The 18,672-nt window shown below is 47.0% G+C and overlaps 1 protein-coding gene across 5 annotated transcripts in view; it reads right to left on the reverse strand.

Annotated features, from left to right (window-relative positions):
- Positions 1-18,672, reverse strand: part of plxnb1b (plexin b1b) — a 243,306-nt gene that overhangs the window by 90,033 nt on the left and 134,601 nt on the right. For all 5 annotated transcript variants that reach the window (XM_080181723.1, XM_080181719.1, XM_080181721.1 and 2 more), the window contains exons 2-3: positions 15,826-15,910; positions 1,173-2,307 (exon numbers count right to left, since the gene is read on the reverse strand). In XM_080181723.1, the coding sequence (XP_080037849.1) occupies positions 1,173-2,297 (1,125 nt within the window). In that variant the 5' untranslated portion in view covers positions 2,298-2,307; positions 15,826-15,910. The remainder of the gene's footprint in view (positions 1-1,172; positions 2,308-15,825; positions 15,911-18,672) is intronic.

Genomic DNA, 18,672 nt, shown 5'->3' on the forward strand with positions numbered 1-18,672 from the left:
AATTCCAAATCGCGCTGCACATGTACAGACAAATTAAAAATAGAATGCGGCTCCCCTGTTACATCGCTGGATAATGCCTCCCACTGGCCCCCACAGTCACTGCGCCACCCCCACAACATCACTATCCCCCCTACCCTCTGGCACTCAGAGCGATTGTTGCCCCTCCCCACCTTTCTCAGGCAGAGTGGCAGCGGACCCTCTCCTTCCTCCTCACTGATCTCAGGCAGAGTGGCATCGGACCCTCCCGCCACCAGCGATCTCAAGCAGAGAGCCGTCAGACGCATGGCACTTGCCTCCTCACCAACTGGAGCGGACTTTTATCAAGCATGTCTGTTTTGTGCCGATTTTGGATGGGCGAACGCGGTGCTAAAGGAGCCGGTAAGATTGGGTGTGCAGCCCATTAAGTCAATTTTATTGCATGCAAATATATTTAAATAGCCGTGACACGCATTTTGGGCGCAGTCGCGATTGTGGCCATTTTCGGGCCTTGGTAAAGGGGGAACTGGCGACGAGGGGGGGCATGCATTGCGCTGCTTGTCTCGTGGCCAACTTTAGCAAATTTTCATGCCTGAAAATGGGCAAAACTTGATGGTAAAAATCGGACTCGGCACGTCCGCTACGACTCTCACCAACTTTTACACAATGCACCATAGAAAGCATCCTTTCTGGTTGTATCGCAGCTTGGTATGGCTCCTGCTCTGCCCAAGACCACAAGAAACTACAAAGGATTGTGAATGTAGCCCAGTCCTTCACACAAACCAGCCTCCCACCCACTGACTGTCTACACTTCCTGCTGTCTCAAAAAAGCACCAGCATAATTAAGGACCTCACGCTACCGACATACACTTTCTCTCGTCGGGAGAAAGATACAAAAATTGAAGACCAACCGACTCAAGAACAGCTCCTTCCCTGCTGCCATCAGACTTTAGAATGGACCTACCTCGCATTAAATTGATCTTTCTCTACATCCTAGCCACGACTGTAACACTACATTCTGCATCCTCTCCTTTCTCCTCCCCTATGTACTTTATGAACAGTATGTTTTGTCTGTACAGTGTGCAAGAAACCATTGCAGTATACATGTGACAATAATAAATCAAACCAAATATCAAACAGGTGAAAGGACTTCACTTATTGCTATTTTTAAAAGGGGCAATTATGGAAGGACTCACTGAGGTTAATCCGCTGCAGCTGGATTTGACTTCATACTCAATGTAGGCTGCCTCATTCCCGTCGGCTGCCTTGCCGTAGTTGGTGTAACACAGATCCCTTGTCTGGTTGATCATCAGATCTATCTGGCTCATGGTGTAAATGCAAAGTGCCGACTCTTCCGTTGCCTTGGCAGTGGCCGTCTGGCCAACCGAGAAGGTGGCAAACAGGGCCTCCCCGCTGGTTGCCAGAGCTCCCTGGGCCAGGCCTCTCCCGGGGCGGCTCACATAGGCCGCCTGGAGCAAATTGTAGTTCTTCTCGGCAGTCTGGCAGACGAGGGGCACCTCCACGTACGAGTAATAATGCATGTCGCCCAGGCAGATCCGCGACACGTAGGTTTTATACTCGCGGGACGGAGACTTGAGGTCCCGCCGGTAAAACAGAAAATACACGGACAGCTGATAAATAAAGGATTTGACAAAATGGTGGTTGTACTCGGAAAGTCGGCCAGCCACTGCCAGCTTCGCCGTATCCTCGTAGGAGAAAATGGGATGGGATTCCGGGCTTTGTGGATTTTGTAATTCCAAATTGCGGGTTGTGATTGGCGGGATTCCACCCGCACCTTTGCTGGTGTAGCCACGCCCCACAAACAGGACGGCGGAACTGTCTTTGGACAGGCCGACCAATCCTACCGTGGTGACATTGGGGTCGTTGGCGGCGACATACTGCGTGTCGACCGGGCGTTCCGGGTGGAACATAATGCGGCTGATGTTTCCCAAACTCCTTTTTTCACAGATCCCTTGAAATAAACTCCCACAGGTGATCAGCTCGCTCCCGTAGGGATTAATCAGCAGAAGCTTGTTGTGGTTGTCCATCTGCCTCGCCTGCGGACAGTCGCTGGGGTTGACGGGCGGGAGGCAATCCTTGCTGTCATTCTGCGGCCCGGTGGGCTGGACCACCAGGCTGGCCAGGTCAGAGGTCAGCTGGAAGAGGAAGTTCACCGCTCCGACGTAGACGTGGCCAGTCTCCGGGTCGACCGTCAGGTGCTCCAGCTTTGCATCAGATCTGCTGAAGGACTCGTACTCGTGGCCACGGCAGACGCACACACTTAGGAACCCGATGGCAAGGAGGATGCTCCCAGAACGCATGGTCAACGTGCTGTAAGACAAAAAGAAACACTGAGAGTGGAGTGGAAATCCGGAACCTTCTTGCCCTCCATCCCCAAAACGACAGGGGCCAATTGAAAAGTAATCTTATCTTTTGACTTATCTTTTACTAAGGGATTTTGCTGCACTTCCCCTCATGTCGCCATCATTCCCAAACTGGGCTAAGGAACTGAGGTGGGCAGAAGTGAAATCAAGATACAGATCAGCCATGATCTAGAATCCTACAGTGCTGAAGGAGACCATTTGGCCCATTGTGCACCAAATATAATCCCACCCAGTCCCTATCCCCACAACCCATGTACTTAACCTAGCTAGTCCTCCTGAAACTAAGGGGCAATTCGGTATGGCCAATCCACCTAACCCGCACGTCTTTGGACTGTGGGGGGAAACCGGAGGACCTGGAGGAAACCCACGCAGACACGGGGAGAATGTGCAGACTACGCGCAAACAGTGACACAAGCCAGGAATCAAGCAGGGCCCCTGGTGCTGTGAGGCAGCAGTGCTAACTATTGTGCCACCATGCCATCCTAGTCTATTGTCAATCTAATTGAATGGCAGAGTAGGTTCAAGGGGCTGAATGGTCTTCTCTTCCAATAGGCTGCATGGCAACAAAGGCAAGTTCATCTGTTGTGGAAAAGGTAAGGTGTCTCCATATTTTCATACTGGAGTTCCTTTCAGCCCAATTTAGCCACTCATTCTGACGAGGGGTCATCCCAACTCGAAACATTGGCTCTATTCTCTCTCCACAGATGCTGTCAGACCTGCTGAGGTTTACCAGCATTTTCTGCTTGTTTCAGATTCCAGCGTCCGCAGTATTTTGCTTTTACAAAGACAAAGAACTAATGCAAACCACATTGCAAAAGCCAGTGGCAGGCTGGGAGATTGGGAAAATATAAAAATCAACAAAGAGTTCCTAAAAACGTAATAAAAAAAGCGAAGGTAAACTAAGAAAGAAAACTGGACAAAATATTTTTAAAATAGGACAGTAAAAGCACCTATATATGAAAAGGAAGGGAGTAGCTAAAGTGAATGTTGGTCCCTTGGAGGATGAGATCGCGAAATTAATAGTGGGGAATGTAGAAATGGCAGAGACGCTAAATAGATGTTGGCTCAGTTTCCATGGTGGAGGACACTAGTACCATCTCAATAGTAGCAGGTAATGCAAGCAGATAGAAAGGGATGAACTTAGGACAATCAGCAATAGGGAAATATTACTCAACAAATGATTGGGATTGAAGGCAGACAAGTCCACAGGGTCTGATGGTCTACATCCTAGAGTCTTAAAGGAAATGGCAAGGGAGATAATGGATCTTTGGTGTCGGAATGGGTCCAGTGGATTGGAAAAATGCCAATGTTATGCCCTTATTCAAACAGGGAAAGTAGGAAACTGGAGACCAGTTAGTTTAATATCTGTTGTTGGGAACAGGATATTTGGAAAGTCAAAATGCAATCCATCAGTCAGTGTGGATTTATAAAGGGGAAACCAAGCTCGACTAATTTGCTTGAGTTCTTTGAAGATGCAACAAGCCAAGTGGATAATGGGGATCCTGTAGAAGTAATATACTTGGAGAGTTTAGAGGAACGAGAGGAGATCTCACTGAAGTGTATAAGATGATAAAAAGGTATTAACGAAGTAGACGTAGAGTGGATGCTTTCCCTTGTGGGACAATTTAGAACAAGAGATCATAGGGGTAGCAGAGTTAAAACAGAGATGAGGAGAAACTACTTCTCCCAAAGGCTTGTGAACCCGTAAAATTCACTACCCCAAAGTGTGGGGGTTGCCGGGGCATTGAGTAAATTTGTAGAAGAGATAGACAGATTTTTAATTAATAAAGGGTTGAAGGGTCATGGTGAATAAGTAGGAAAGGGGTGTTGAGGCCAAGATGAGATCAGCCATGATGCTATTGAACAGTGGAGCAGGCTCGAGGGGCTGAACTGCCCCCTCCTGCTCCCAGCTCTTATGTTAAGCCCCTACAATGTGCTGACAACCGGAGCTTCAATTTCAGTCCTGTTGGTTGAGGAATGAAAACTGGCCAGGACTCCACTGCTTCTCTACAAAGAGGTGCCATTGGATCCTCTGTGTCCTTTTGCAAGGGTTTAACATCTTATCAGAAATGTGATTTACACAGCAATGGTTTACAAGTGAAACTAAGAAATGGTCACAGGTAAACAAATGCGGAACAGAGCTTCCATAGAACCAACATGGAAACCGACCCTTCGGCCCAACCAGTCCATGCCGACCATAATGTCCTTCCAGCTTGCCCGCAATTGGCCCATATTCCTTTAATCCTTTCCCATCCAGATACTTACCCAAATTTTTTTAAATGTTGCCATTGAACCTGCCTCCACCACTTTCTCTGGCAACTAAATCCATACATACCATCCTCTGCGTGAAGAGGTGGCCGCTCAGGTCCCTTTTAAATCTTTCCTCTCTCGCCTTAGAGCTATGTCCTCTCGTTTTTAGTTCCCCCATTCCTCATCATTTTATACACCTGAGTAAGGTCACCCCTCATTCTCCTACTTTCCGAGGAACAAAGGCCCAACCTCTTCCTATAACTCAGGCCTGGCAACATCTTGGTAAATCTTCTTTGCACTCTTTGCAGTTTATCAATTCCTCATCTATAATTTTTTAAAAGTGTATTCTTTCATGGGATGTGGGCATCGCTGGCAAGGCCAGTGTTTGTTGCCCATCCCCTAACTGCCCTTGAGAAGGTGGTGGTGAGTCACCCTTGAACCATTGCAGTCCCTGGGGTGCAAGTCCACCCTGCTGTTAATGCAATAGAGATGACTACAGCTACTGGATAGGGTCACCTGACAGAGAGATAGTGTCACCATGACAGCAGGCATCTTGCACAATCTCCACACTGTGTATAAAAAGACATGGAAACATCATACAAGTACAATAACACAGCGATTATATTTAAGCCCTGGTAATCCAAAGGCGTGGATTAATATTTCAGAGAGTGCATGTTCAAATCCTGGCCATTTTGAGAATTATCATCTGGTCTCAAAACAAATCTGGAGATAAAAAAGCTCGCAACAGTAAAAAAAAAACACCATGAAGCAATCACTGACTAGTTCACTAGGGACATCCTTCTTCAGTGCGGCCTATATGTAACTCCAGTCCCACATCAACGTGGCCGCATTTTAACTGATGTGGTCTCGCAGTGACCCACTCAGTTAAGGGTAACTAGGAATCGGCAATAAGGCCGACCTTGCCAGTAACATCCACGGCCCGAGAAAGGATACACATTAAACACTCCTGCGGCACAGTGGTTAGCACTGCTGCCTCACAGCACCAGGATCCGGGTTCAATTCCAGCCTCGGGTCACTGTCAGTGCGGAGTCTGCACGTTCTCCCTGTGTCTGCGTGGGTTTCCTCTGAGTGCTCTGGTTTCCTCCCACAGTCCAAAGATATATGGATTGGGTTGATTGGCCAGGATAAATCGATCTTAGTGTCAGGGGGAATAGCCTGGCAAATACGCGGAGTTGTGGAAATAGGGCCGAGGTGGGATTGTGGTCGGTACAGACTCAATTGGCCGAGTGGCCTCCTTCTGCACTGTAGCGATTCTATGACAAGCAAGCAAGCCGGGCTCATACGGGGCAACAGCAAGGTTCTGTGTTTTAATCCCTTTGTTCGGCAGTGGGACGGGAGGGGAAAATCCGTGTCACTGAAGCTCACCCCTCGCTCGGGGATCCCTCACAACAAGAGGGACAAAAGAATCCGTGCCTCTGAAAAGCAGTCTCGCTCAAAAGTGAGGAACAGTGAGCTGCGGGGAGGGGGAAGAATTTGTTTGCGAAATGCTCAGTTGGCAGCAGTTGTGTAGATGCGAACTCTGCGTTATTTAGCTTCCAATATGGGTAACAGCATGGCCTGGACTCTGGCACCAGGGCGCTACAGGATGGTGCCAGCACTGCCTCATGAAACTGGTTAGGCAGTTAGCGCGGATCGTTCCTGTAAAAAAAAGAACCTTCTGCAGCCAAACCAAACTGATACATAGCAGCGAGAGGACATCGCTCTATCTGCAGTAGAATAAAGTGCTGATCCTTCACCGATGAAGTCACATGCTCACCTCCATCAGCTCCAGCACCACCATGACTGAGTCAATAAGTCAGCCCACTGCAGGTTGCTAAGTTACGGGCGATTTAGCAGGGTCAAAGGCCGACAGCTGCGAATGACTCACCCATTCACAATGTGGCCAACCTGATCCCGCACAATAAGGGAAGTGAAGCCTAATGTGAACCACAGAGACAAGGAGGGTCTCCAGCAGAAGCACGGGCCTCACTCAAAGCACCAGCCCAAAGAGAAGACGACAAGCTAACAACCAAAACAATAAAATCCGGCTCAAAACCTTGGCCCTCTTGACAAATGTAATAGGTTGCGCAAATAAACCCTCATGACTTTTTATCTGTTGCCATTTTGTGTGGATGCAGTGTGGTTTGTTTTTGGTGGGAATCACTGTAAAACTGACAGTCCACAAAGATTGGACCAAACCTCCGAGGTGTGGCACATTCTCCAGATGTCATTCCACTCGTGTGTCAGTTCCCAAAAGCAGTGCTCATGTTGCAGTGGGGATCTGGGCAGGTGGCAAAGGGTCCCGAGCGGGCGGTCGGTTTAACTCAGACAAATAATGGTGGCACGGTGGTTAGCACTGCTGCCTCACAGCGCCAGAGACCCGGGTTCAATTCCAGCCTCAGGTCAATGTGTGTGTTGAGTTTGCACATTCTCCCCGTGTCTGCGTGGGTTTCAAATCAAGAACAAAGAAAATTACAGCACAGGAACAGGCCCTTCGGCCCTCCAAACCTGCACCGACCATGCTGCCCGACTTAACTAAAACCCTCTACCGTTCTGGGGACCACATCCCTCTAATCCCATCAATTAAAAGTCTAATGATGGCTAATAATGATATTGTGTGTAAGATTTTGATGGGTATAGATAGAGTGAATGCAAGCAGGCTTTTTCCACTGAGGCGAGGGGAGAAAAAAAAATAAAACCTGAGGGCATGGGTTAAGGGTGAAAAGAGAAAAGTTTAAAGAGAATATTAGTGGGGGGGCTTCTTCACACAGAGAGTGGTGGGAGTGTGGAATGAGCTGCCAGATAAAGTGGTAAATGCGGAGCCACTTTTAACATTTAAGAAAAACTTGGACGGGTTCGTGGATGAGAGGGGTGTGGAGGGATATGGTCCAAGTGCAGGTCAGTGGGACGAGGCAAAAAATGGTTCGACACAGACAAGAAGGGCCAAAAGGCCTGTTTCAGAACTGTAATTTTCTATGGTTCTATTCATACATTTGTCAAGACGCCCCTTAAAAGTCACTGCTGTATCCGCTTCCACTACCTCCCCTGGCAGCAAGTTCCAGGCACACTCTGTATAAAAAACTTGCCTCGTACATCTCCTTTAAACCTTGCTCCTCGGATCTTAAACCTGTGCCCCCTAGTAATTGACTCTTCCATCCTGGGAGAAAGCTTCTGACTATCCACGCCTCTCAATCTTGTTGACTTCTAGCTGGTCGCCTCTCAACCTCCATTCTCCGGTTTCCTCCCACAAAAACGTGCAGGTTAGATCGATTGGCCATGATAAATAGGTGTCGGGGATGAGCAGGGTTACAGGAATAGGGCCTGAATGGGATCGTGGTTGGTGCGGCCTTGATGGGCTGCATGGCCTCCAGCTGTACTGTCAGGGATTCTATAAGTTGGCTGGATGGCTGGTTCGCAATGCAGAGTGACAGCAACCAGCGTGAGTTCGATTCCCCGTATCGGCTGAGGTTACTCAAGAAGGCCCGACCTTCTCAACCTTGCCCCTTGCCTGTTATGTGGTGAGCCTCAGGTTAAAATCACCACCAGACAGCTCTCCCCTCAAGAGGAGTGCGGCCTGTGGTGTTTTGGCGACTTTCATTTCACAGGCTCCTGAAGCACATAGTTGGTTTTAACTTGAAAGTGAATGTACTGAGGTGTGTTGCAGGCTTTCCAGCACCAAAGGAGAGTCTTAGCAACAAGTTAAGAGCAGCTAAAAGCAGATTAGCGTAACTCAGTCTCATTTTGTGAATGGAGTAAAAGAGCAGATAGCTCATGGGCTTTGAGGATCAGAGAAATCCCTATAGTTTGTATAGGAAGCATTTTTAACACAGCATAATGTCCCGAGGCACTTCACACAGTGTTATCAAACAAAATCTGACAGTGTGCCAGAAAATTAAGCACTAGGACAGATGGCCAAATGCTTAGTCAAAAGAGTAGGTTTCAAAGGGTGTCTTAGAGGAGAGAAGTGAAGAGGTTTAAAGAGGCATTTTCAGATTTTTGGGGCTGAGGCAGCTGTAGGACCTGAAGCCAATGGTATACAGTTAAAACTTATAACACGGAAGAGCATCAAATTCTTGGAGGTTTGCTGGGCACGAGCAGATTACAGAGATCAAAGAGGGGCAAGGCCATGAAGGAAGTTGTAATCAGTGTTGAGAGTTCAGACAGGGTCCAATGCTAAAATCCAGAATTCATTAAAGCACAAGTTCAAATGAACTGCGCGGATTGGATTGAGGAGTGAACGAGAACACTGGCTGGCACAATGTGCTGCTCCACTCGGGACGGCACAGCGATTAGCACTGCTGCCTCACATCGTCACGGACCCGGGTTCAACTCCAGCCTCGGGTCACTGTCTGTGTGGAGTTTGCACGTTCTCCCCATGTCTGTGTGGATTTCCTCCGGTTTCCTCCCACAGTCCAAAAGACGTGCTGGTTAGGTGCATCGGCCATGCAAAATTCTCCCTCAGTGTACCCGAACAGGCGCCGGAGTGTGGTGACTAGGGGTTGTCACAGTAACTTCATTGCAATGTTAATGCAAGCCTACTTATGACACCAATAAATAAATGTTAACCTCCTGACAGATGGATTGAATGATCTTTCCTTCAGATTTACCAAACCTCTGTATTTGATGGGATTCTCACATTGGTCCATGCTGATTCTGACAGGAAAACCTAACTTTTCAAAGACAAAATAGTGCAGTAACTTCTATCCTCCAGGAGACTGCAAGACTCAACAAAGCAGACGGCCTGTTCAAACATCGCTTAGATAGCAGGACACTTATAATAGTGATATGAATACGAAAACTGCAAGTGGTACGAGCAACCCATTTGTCCACCTCTTTCTCCCTCCTCTGTCTCTCTATCCTCCTTTAAAAGGCTTCTTTCTTTGATCCAAGCTTTGGATCACTAATATCTCCTTCTGTAGTTGCGTCAAATTGTTTTTGACAATGTTCACGTCAATTGCCTCGGAATGTCTCACTCTGTCAGAGGTGCTGTGTCGAGTTCTTGTGGAATCTCTCTCTACGTCTGCGCAATCCAGTCTTTTAAACTTTCACCCCTTTGTGTGCCTTCCTCCAAGCCAGCTACTAAAGATCTGATGGTGACTACGAACAAAAGATGCAAACTTCAACCGGCAAACATCTCGCACAGAGAGTGTTTGGAGAAGCGAAGTTGTTTACTATATTGGCACCATATAGTCTGTCCAGAATTGTAAGGGAGAGCTCTGCCTGTGGGGGAACGCTGCAAAAAAAACCACTTACTATAGCGTTATGACAATGTAAGTGCGCTAATAGCTAAAAATCACATCTCAGTGTTTGATCCACTTATTTTTGCCGGGACTTGTACAAAGACGACGTAACCCAATAAATTCCCTTTGTTCCCATTTTACTCCACCCGTTAGACACAATAAGGAGCTGGCTCGATACGGAGGATAACTTTTTCTTTCCCAACACAATTTGCCTTGAGGTTTTACTTTTGAATCCTCAGACAAAGGGATAATACAGGCTTGAATAGCATCAGCAAGTAAGTGTCACATGACATCCTATGTTTGTGCAACACCTGCATTGAGGTAATTCAATGAAACCTCACTGTCAGCCGTTTGTTGGCAAATGGGATTATCTTTCTCTTGAAGATATTTAATTGATGAAAAGGCTCCTTGATGACACATGGAAACCACGCTCCTGCTCATCCCCGTCCAAAGTTCAAGCCATCTTCAGTCCAATTAAAGGCTTCACTAACCCACCAGCCAGGGAGATTGCGAGATAGTGGCAACTACTCGAGTGGTTACCAAGGTGACTGGTCCTATCAAAGCAGCCCAGATTAAGATCATCTTTATCATGCACATCTGAGCTTCTCAAAGAGGAAACATCATGCCCAAAGGCGCCAGCAGCAGAAGCGAGAGAGAGTTCTTCCCGCTTGTCTTTGAGTGTCACTGCTTTAAGCTGTAGCCAGGGTATTCCAGCTGGCCACAACTCCCTCTTCATTTCTGCATCACTCATTGAGTGAGAGAGAACGTTAGGCCGCTCATAATTGCAGGAAAGTGGGACAAAGGCATTTTTTTGCTGGATAAATTGTACACACCTGTATGAATGCAACACTCACCAGGGCAAGGGTTGTTAACATGGTGCAATGGAACAATTTCTATTTCAGGCGCTAGATATTTCAAATCAGGTACCATAGAATCCCTACTGTGCAAAAAGAGGCCACTCAGCCCGTCGGGTCCACGCCAACTCTGTGAAAGGACATCCCACCCCGGCACAACCTCCCCCCACCCCCACCCCACACCACACCATTCCCAGAACCCCAAACATTTACAATGAGTAATCCACCTAACCTACATATCTTTAGACACTAAAGGGGCAATTTAAATTGGCCAATCCACCTAACCTGCATATCTTTAGACACTGAGGGGCAATTTAGATTGGCTAATTCACCTATCCTGCGTGTCCTTGGACTGTGGAGGGAAATCGGAGCACCCGGAGGAAATCCACACAGACGGGGGGGGGGGGGGGGGGGAACGTGCAAGCTCCACACAGATGGTGACCCGAGGCCAGAATCGAACCCGGGTCCCTGACTCTGTGAAGTACTCGCAAAAAAGGATTGCAATGTTAAGGCCCCTCCATCCTACCTCAGGGACTGCAGGAGCCGTACGGACCATAAGTCACAGGGAGTGGGTTCAGGGAATGTCAATGGGGACAGCATCCCAAGGCATGGAAAATCTGAATTTTAAAGTAAAAAAGAAAAGGTTTATTTACGAGTCACAAGTCGGCTTACATTCACACTGCAATGAAGTTACTGTGAAAATATAGGTACTTTGGGGGAGTGGGGTTAAAAGTTTCTTTTGGCTCCAACTTCTCTGTCTGCTGGGTTCACATGGTGGGAAAGTCAGAACAGCTCACCTTTTAAATGGAGCACAGACCCTAGTGAGGTCGGTCAGATACCTAAACTGCTTATTTAAAGGCTGGGTAAGAAGTCTCACAACACCAGGTTAAAGTCCAACCGGTTTATTTGGTAGCACAAGCCACAAGCTTTCAGAGCGCTTCATCAGGTGAGTGGGAGTTCTGTTCACAAACAGGGCATCTAAAGACACAAACTCAATTTACAAAATAATGGCTGGTACGCGAGTCTTTACATGACCAGCCAGGACTGGTTAAAATGGAAGACTGCAGGAAGGCAGTGAGGCATCAGGAGGAAAGTCTCCCAAACAATTTCTGCTGGGTGGGCTCTTACAACCCTGAATCTGAATGGCAGCCTCAGAGATAGATCCCTAATCGTCTCAGTGTGAATGTTTGCTCTAGCTCCCAGCGCTGCATCCTGTGGCTTCTCCGAGTTAGACTGCAAATAAACGCTGTCTTAATGGACAGCAGAGTTCTTTGGGTTCTTCTCCAAGAGAAACAGGAGTAGGTTGAGCTAAACATGAGGCTCCTACTCCTGCCTACTCCTCCTAGGGGTGGCTAGGTCGTACAGTGGTTAGCACTGCTGCTTCACAGCGCCAGGGACCCAGGTTCGATTCCTGGCTCGGATCACTGTCTGTGTGGAGTCTGCGCATTCTCCCCATGTCTGCGTGGGTTACCTCCAGGTGCTCTATTTACCATTTATATAGATGATCTGGAGGAGGGAACCGAGTGCAGGGTGTCGAAATTTGCTGATGACACCAAGATTGGGGGAAAGGCAAATTGTGCGGAGGGTGTGGAGAGTCTGCAGAAGGATCTAGATAGGCTGGGCGAATGGGCCAGGAAATGGCAAATGGAATTTAATGTTGGCAAGTGCGAGGTGGTCCACTTTGGTAGGAAGAATGGTAGGAAGGACTATTACTTACGTGGCGAAAAACTGCAGCAGGCAACGGTGCAGAGGGACCTCGGGGTCCTTGTGCATGAGTCGCAAAAACCCAGCTTGCAGGTGCAGCAGGTGGTCAGGAAGGCGAATGGGATGCTGGCCTTCATAGCGAGGGGGATTGAATATAAAAGTAGGGAGGTCTTGCTGCAGCTGTATAGGGCATTGGTGAGGCCGCAGCTGGAGTACTGTGTGCAGTTTTGGGCGCCGCACCTGCGCAAGGATATTTTGGCCCTGGAGGGAGTGCAGAGGAGGTTTACTAGGCTGATACCGGAGTTGAGGGGATTGAGCTATGAGGAGAGGCTGAATAAACTAGGCTTGTACTCGTTAGAGTTTAGAAGAATGAGGGGAGATCTCATTGAGACGTATAAGATGATGAATGGGATGGATAGGATAGAGGTGGAGAGACTCTTCCCGCTCAAAAAAGACAGTAGGACTAGGGGGCACAGCCTCAAGATAAGGGGGAGGCGGTTTAGAACGGAGTTGAGGAGGAACTTCTTCACTCAAAGGGTGGTGAATCTCTGGAATTCTCTGCCCGTTGAAGTGGTGGAGGCTGCCTCGCTAAATATTTTTAAGAAGCGGGTTGATGGGTTCTTGATAAGAGAGGGGATTAAGGGTTATGGGGAGAGGACGGGAAAGTGGAACTGAGCCACAACAGATCAGCCATGATCTTATTGAATGGCGGGGCAGGCTCGAAGGGCTAGATGGCCTACTCCTGCTCCTATTTCTTATGTTCTTATGTTCTTATGTTCTCTGGTTTCCTCCCCCATTCTGAAAGACATGCTGGTTAGGTGCATTGTCCCAAACAGGCGCTGGACTGTGGCGACTAAGGGGATATCACAGTAACTTCATTGCAGTGTTAATTGTAAGCTTTACTTGTGACTAATAAATAAACTTTAACTTTGATGCTTTTTACAGTTTAATAAGCTAACATCAGGACATCAGGTCATAACTAAGGGCTTTGAGATTAAAAATTCCATTCAATCAATATTTCAGGGATGCTTTGAACATTTTCGTGGCAGCGAAAAAGGTTGCTGGAAATCCACTGGAGGCCCTTCACTCACCGCAGGATGGAGTTGCAGAGGAATAGTAAGCTTCCAGTCAGTACTGCACACCAGTAGTTATGTTTCATGCTTGAACCAAGACAGGTAGCATCAGCACATTTCAACTTGGGAAATATCGCAGCAGCATCCACATCTGACATTCATGTGGGCAGGAGTAACCGGAAAACCAGCGTCAGGATCAGGGAGCAGTGTTGAGCAGCACGGTGGCACAGTGGTTAGCACTGTTACCTCACAGCACCAGGGACCTGGGTTCGATTCCTGGCTTGAGCCACTGTCTGCACGCAGTCTGCATGTTCTCCCTGTGTTTGTGTACGTTTCCTGCGGGTGCTCTGGTTTCCTCCCACAGTCCAAAGATGTGGAGGGTGGATGGATTGGCTTTGCTAAATTGCCCCTTAGTATCAGGGGGATTAGCAAGGGTAAATACATGGGGTTATGATGATAGGGCCTGGGTAGGATTATGGTTGGTGCAGATTCGATGGGCTATACCCTCACGGTACCCTCCACCATCCCCCTCCCCCAGGATATGACTAGTCAAGTGGACATAAAAGATCACATGGCACTCGTTAAAGAAGAACTAGGAGTTTTCTCCCAGTGGCCGGAACAACATTTATCCTCAGAGCAATGCAATCAAAAGAACAATTAAACTGATTACTTATTTGGTTTGTGGTTTGTGGGATTTGAGTTCAGCCAGACAAAAACTTATTTCTGCTGGAGAACAGTCAAATGTTTCCAAGTAGCTACAAGTCAGCACGTATTACAGCCTTAAGATTACTGTAACGGGGCTGTGTTCGCACCGAGGCAACGGGGCACACACACTCAATGTCTCCATTCACACCGACTGTGGGCTGAAGTCTTTCTGCAGGAGATCTGGACTGATGGGGAGATGGTCGTTTTGGAGACGTCAGGAGTGGAGGGGCGAGGGGGGGAATGTCATGGGTTCAGGTCCCACTAGACCAGCTGGTGGAAGTTGACTTCAATTAATAAAATCTGGAATTTAAAACGAAGGTTAATAACAGTGACCATGAAGCTATCATCAATGGGTGATTGTAAACTATCATTGATTGGTGACCATAAAACAATCATGGAAATATCATAATAACCCATTAAGTTTATTAATTTCCTTTCGGAAAAGGAATCTGTCATCCTTATTTGGTCTGGCTTACATATGACTGCAAAGCAACAGCAAATGTGGTTGACTCTCAAATGCCCTCCAAGGGCAACTAGGGATGGACAATAAGTGCTGACCAGCCAGCGAAGCCCATGTCCCACAATAGAATAAAAAAAATTCTCTCCCTAAAACTCTCCTATCTTTCCTCCATTCAGACACTCTTTAAACCCTAACTTCAATGATCGATCTTCAGATCATTTGCTCTAATGTCGGTTCAAGTAGCGTGATGCCATTTTGTTTTATAATGTCTGGCCTTGGGGTGTTTTATGGCATTATAAGTGGCTATATAAATGCAAGTTCTTGTTGTTGGAGTTCATAATACATACAGAATAGGAGGCAGGAAAATTATTAAATGGAGCAGAATTCAGGAGTGGCTTTTGCTGTGTTTGGAATTTCCAGTCAAACAAAAACATTCATGCAAATGAACCCTCACCATGTGCAACTCAAAATTACTTCCAAACTCAGCTATGAGACTAGGACAATTACATTCATTTCAGTAACACCGTTAATAATTTGAAAATCAGCAGAGGACAAATTAAGAATTCCTTCCTGAGAAGTTCCGCACAAAGGAAAAATCAGCAGCTAGCCCCAGAGCTCAAAAGTTTGCAGAGTTTGATGATTCATCAATTAACCTGACCTCTACAGCAACACGTGGGACATCCCAGGTCGTTATGGGAAGGCCTCATTATTGCACTCGTGCATTGTACTCCAATAACTTAATCCAGTTTCACTGATTGCTTTAACCCTGAAAGGTGGAATTTAATTACCAGATACGGATTACACTCTCTTGTGGATCAACAATCATTAATGCTGACATCAGCCCACCCATCCTCCACCCCACTCCCAATTACTGGGGCGGCATGGTGGCAGTAGTTAGCACTGCTGCCTCACAGTGCCAGGGGTCTAGGTTCGATTCCCGGCTTGGCTGTTTGTGGGGAGTCTGCACATTCTCCCCATGTCTGTGTGGGTTTCCTCTCACCGTCTGAAAGACATGCTGGTTAGGTGCTAAATTCTCCCTCGGTGTACCTGAACAGGTGCCAGAGTGTTCCGACTAGGGGATTTTCACAGTAACTTCATTGCATTGTTAAGGTAAGCCTATTTGTGACACTAATAAATAAACTTTTTAAAAAAAGCCTGAATAAAGGGAAGCCCTCTTACCATTTGTCTCTTCCAGATGTTCGTACAGGTGCATCACCCCTGCACTGCCAGCTTTGACATTCGTGCTGTCCTCACACACCCAGACCTGTAACCAATAACAACAACAACAGTCAGGACACTGATAAGGAGTTTAGGCAGGAGCTCGCATACAAATCAGGGAACTGTATTTCTCCTTCAGGTCCTGTCAAACCCACAACAGATTTTGAGCATTTTTGATCCGATTTCTGATGAAACAAGTCTCTACTTTTTTTTGGTAACTAACAAAGTGGCTTCCTGCTACAGAAAAGGCTCAGATAAGGAGATTGAATCCCAGTCTCAGAAACAGAAGGGGGGCTTGAATCCTTTCTAAGCTGGAGCAATCGCACATTCTCCCCATGTCTGTGCAGGTTTCCTCTGGGTGCTCCAGTTTCCTCCAAAGATGTGCGGGTTAAGTTGATTGGCCATGCTAACTTGCCTCTTAGTGTCCCGGGATGCGTAGCTCAGAAAACTTAGTGGGGTAAATATGTGGGGTTATGGGGATAGGACCTGGTTGGGATTGTTGTTAGTGCAGACTCGATGGGTTGAATGGCCTCTTTCTGCACTGTAGGGATTCTATGAATCACTAGTCAACAGTGAGGCAGACTTTGGTGTCTGACTCACCAAAGAGGATAAAGGCAAAGGATAAAAAAAGCCTTAGCATGGTAAAATGGGAATGATTTTGGAGTATTTGAATCCTAGGAAAGAGGCTCAATGTGTTAACACAATCCACTGCTCCCCACACTTGCATTCATAACTTAAATATAGAATCCCTACAGTGCAGAAGGAGGCCATTCAGCCCATCGAGCCTGCACCACCAACAATCCCACCCAGGCCCTATCCCCGATACCCCACGTATTTACCCTGCAAACTATGACCCCACCCCCCGTTCTGGACTCCCCCACCATTGGGAACATTCCTTTTGAATGTATCCTGTCTAATCCTGTTAGAATTTTATACATTTCTGTGGGATTCCCCACCCTTCTTCTAAACATCAACAAATACAATCCCAGCAAACTTAGGCTCTCCTCATACGCCCTGCACGTCTTGCAGCGATACATTTGCCAAACCCGAAAGAATAGGACTCTCAGCCACTGTTTTGAGAACTCAGAGCTTTGGGTTCAAATTACTGCAGATTGGAAGTGGAAGGGGCAGCTGAGGGAGTGAATAAGTTAAATGTTTCACAGTCGAGATTAGGCATGGTCACATCACGTGCAAATGATCTCATGCAACTATGTTGGTACCAGGCAGCTCAGAGGTGCAAGGAATTAGCAGCCTGCACTCACGCTTGTGGTATTCGTTTGCTCAGCAGTGGGTGTACTAAACTCACCTCGAGTCCTCATCATAGGTCTGGTACAGCGAGGGGCTTGCTCGGCCAAATCAGATGGTAAATAAGAACAGACGACATTTTTGTGGGCCTGGAGTCACTTACAGCCAGACCGATTAGGAAAGCAGATTTCCTTCTCTTCAGGACATAAGCGAGGCAGGTGAGATTTCACAACAGTGCAGTGGTTTCACAGTCGGCATGAGTTTTTAAAATGGGGCTTCTTTATTTTTAAATGAACTTAAATTCCCCAGCTGTTGGCGAGATTTGAACTCATGTCTTCTGATCAGACCTCTGGACGACCCGTCATAGAAGGCATCCTTTCTGGTTGTATCACTGCTTAGGTATAGCTCCTGCTCTGAACAAGACTGCAAGCAACTTATGAATGCAGCCCAGTCCATCACACAAACCAGCTTCCCATCCATCGATTCCATCTACACTTCCCACTGCCTCGGAAAAGGAACCAGCATAATCAAGGACCCCACGCACCCCGGAATTCTCTCTTCCACCTTCTTCCGTTGGGAAAAAGATACGAAAGTCTGAGATCATGTACCAACTGACTCAAAAACAGCTTCTCCCCTGCTATCATCAGACTTTTGAATTTGCCTACCTTATATTAAGCTGATCTTTCTCTACACCCTAGCTGTGACCGCAACATTATATTCTGCATCCGGTTCCCCTATGCACTATATGTTTTGTCTGTATAGTGCATAAGAAACAGCATACACCAATACATGTGACGATAATAATTCAAATCAAAACCCAGTAACGTAATCACTTACGACAATTGCACCCCAATAGTCCCAGTGGAACAAGCAGCAGCCTTAGTTCCACACGAGAGTGGCCATCGGTTTCCCACGGTGCACAGGAGTGTCCCAGTGACAGAATCGCACCAATGGGGGAGCGGGGGGGGCACGTGTCTGCTGAGAGGCAAGCCTCCACATCAAGCAGTGACAGTGATTGGTTTAATGGTGGCATGACTGTGGCTTGGAGCTTGTATCTGTAACTCAGTGTGATAAAGCTGTCTCAAAACGTTCCCCAAAGCCCTTCTTTTAAATAAAGAAAGCATCTTCAAGTGAAATGAAGTGGAGGGAGTGAGCTTTAACTTCAAGCACTAGAGAACAGTGCTGTACAGAGAGAGTGCAAGCTGGTAAGAAGAAAAATGGTTCACTAAGAATTTTTTTTTGTGAAATTAAACCTAATAAAGTTAACCACTGGCTGAAAGAAGGTATTTAGGGCAACTTAACAACCACCCCCCCCCACCACCCAACCACAAAAATAAAACCCATTGAGTGTCTGCGATGTGTGCTTGAAGTATACAAAAGTAAAATCCCTGACTTACTGGACTTTATATCATTAAGCAAACAGAGGCTCCTTATTGATCACTCAACAGACAGTCATTGAATTGAAGAGCAAAAATAAATAGCAGGCTGATTCTATAAGTCAGTGAGTGATGCGTACAGCTGACCAAATATTTGTTGAAACCTTGGACTGTGCAGCAGCCCACC

This window comes from Carcharhinus amblyrhynchos, chromosome 3, assembly GCF_965287045.1.
Source record: "Carcharhinus amblyrhynchos chromosome 3, sCarAmb.v2.hapA, whole genome shotgun sequence".
Lineage (NCBI taxonomy): Eukaryota > Metazoa > Chordata > Chondrichthyes > Carcharhiniformes > Carcharhinidae > Carcharhinus > Carcharhinus amblyrhynchos.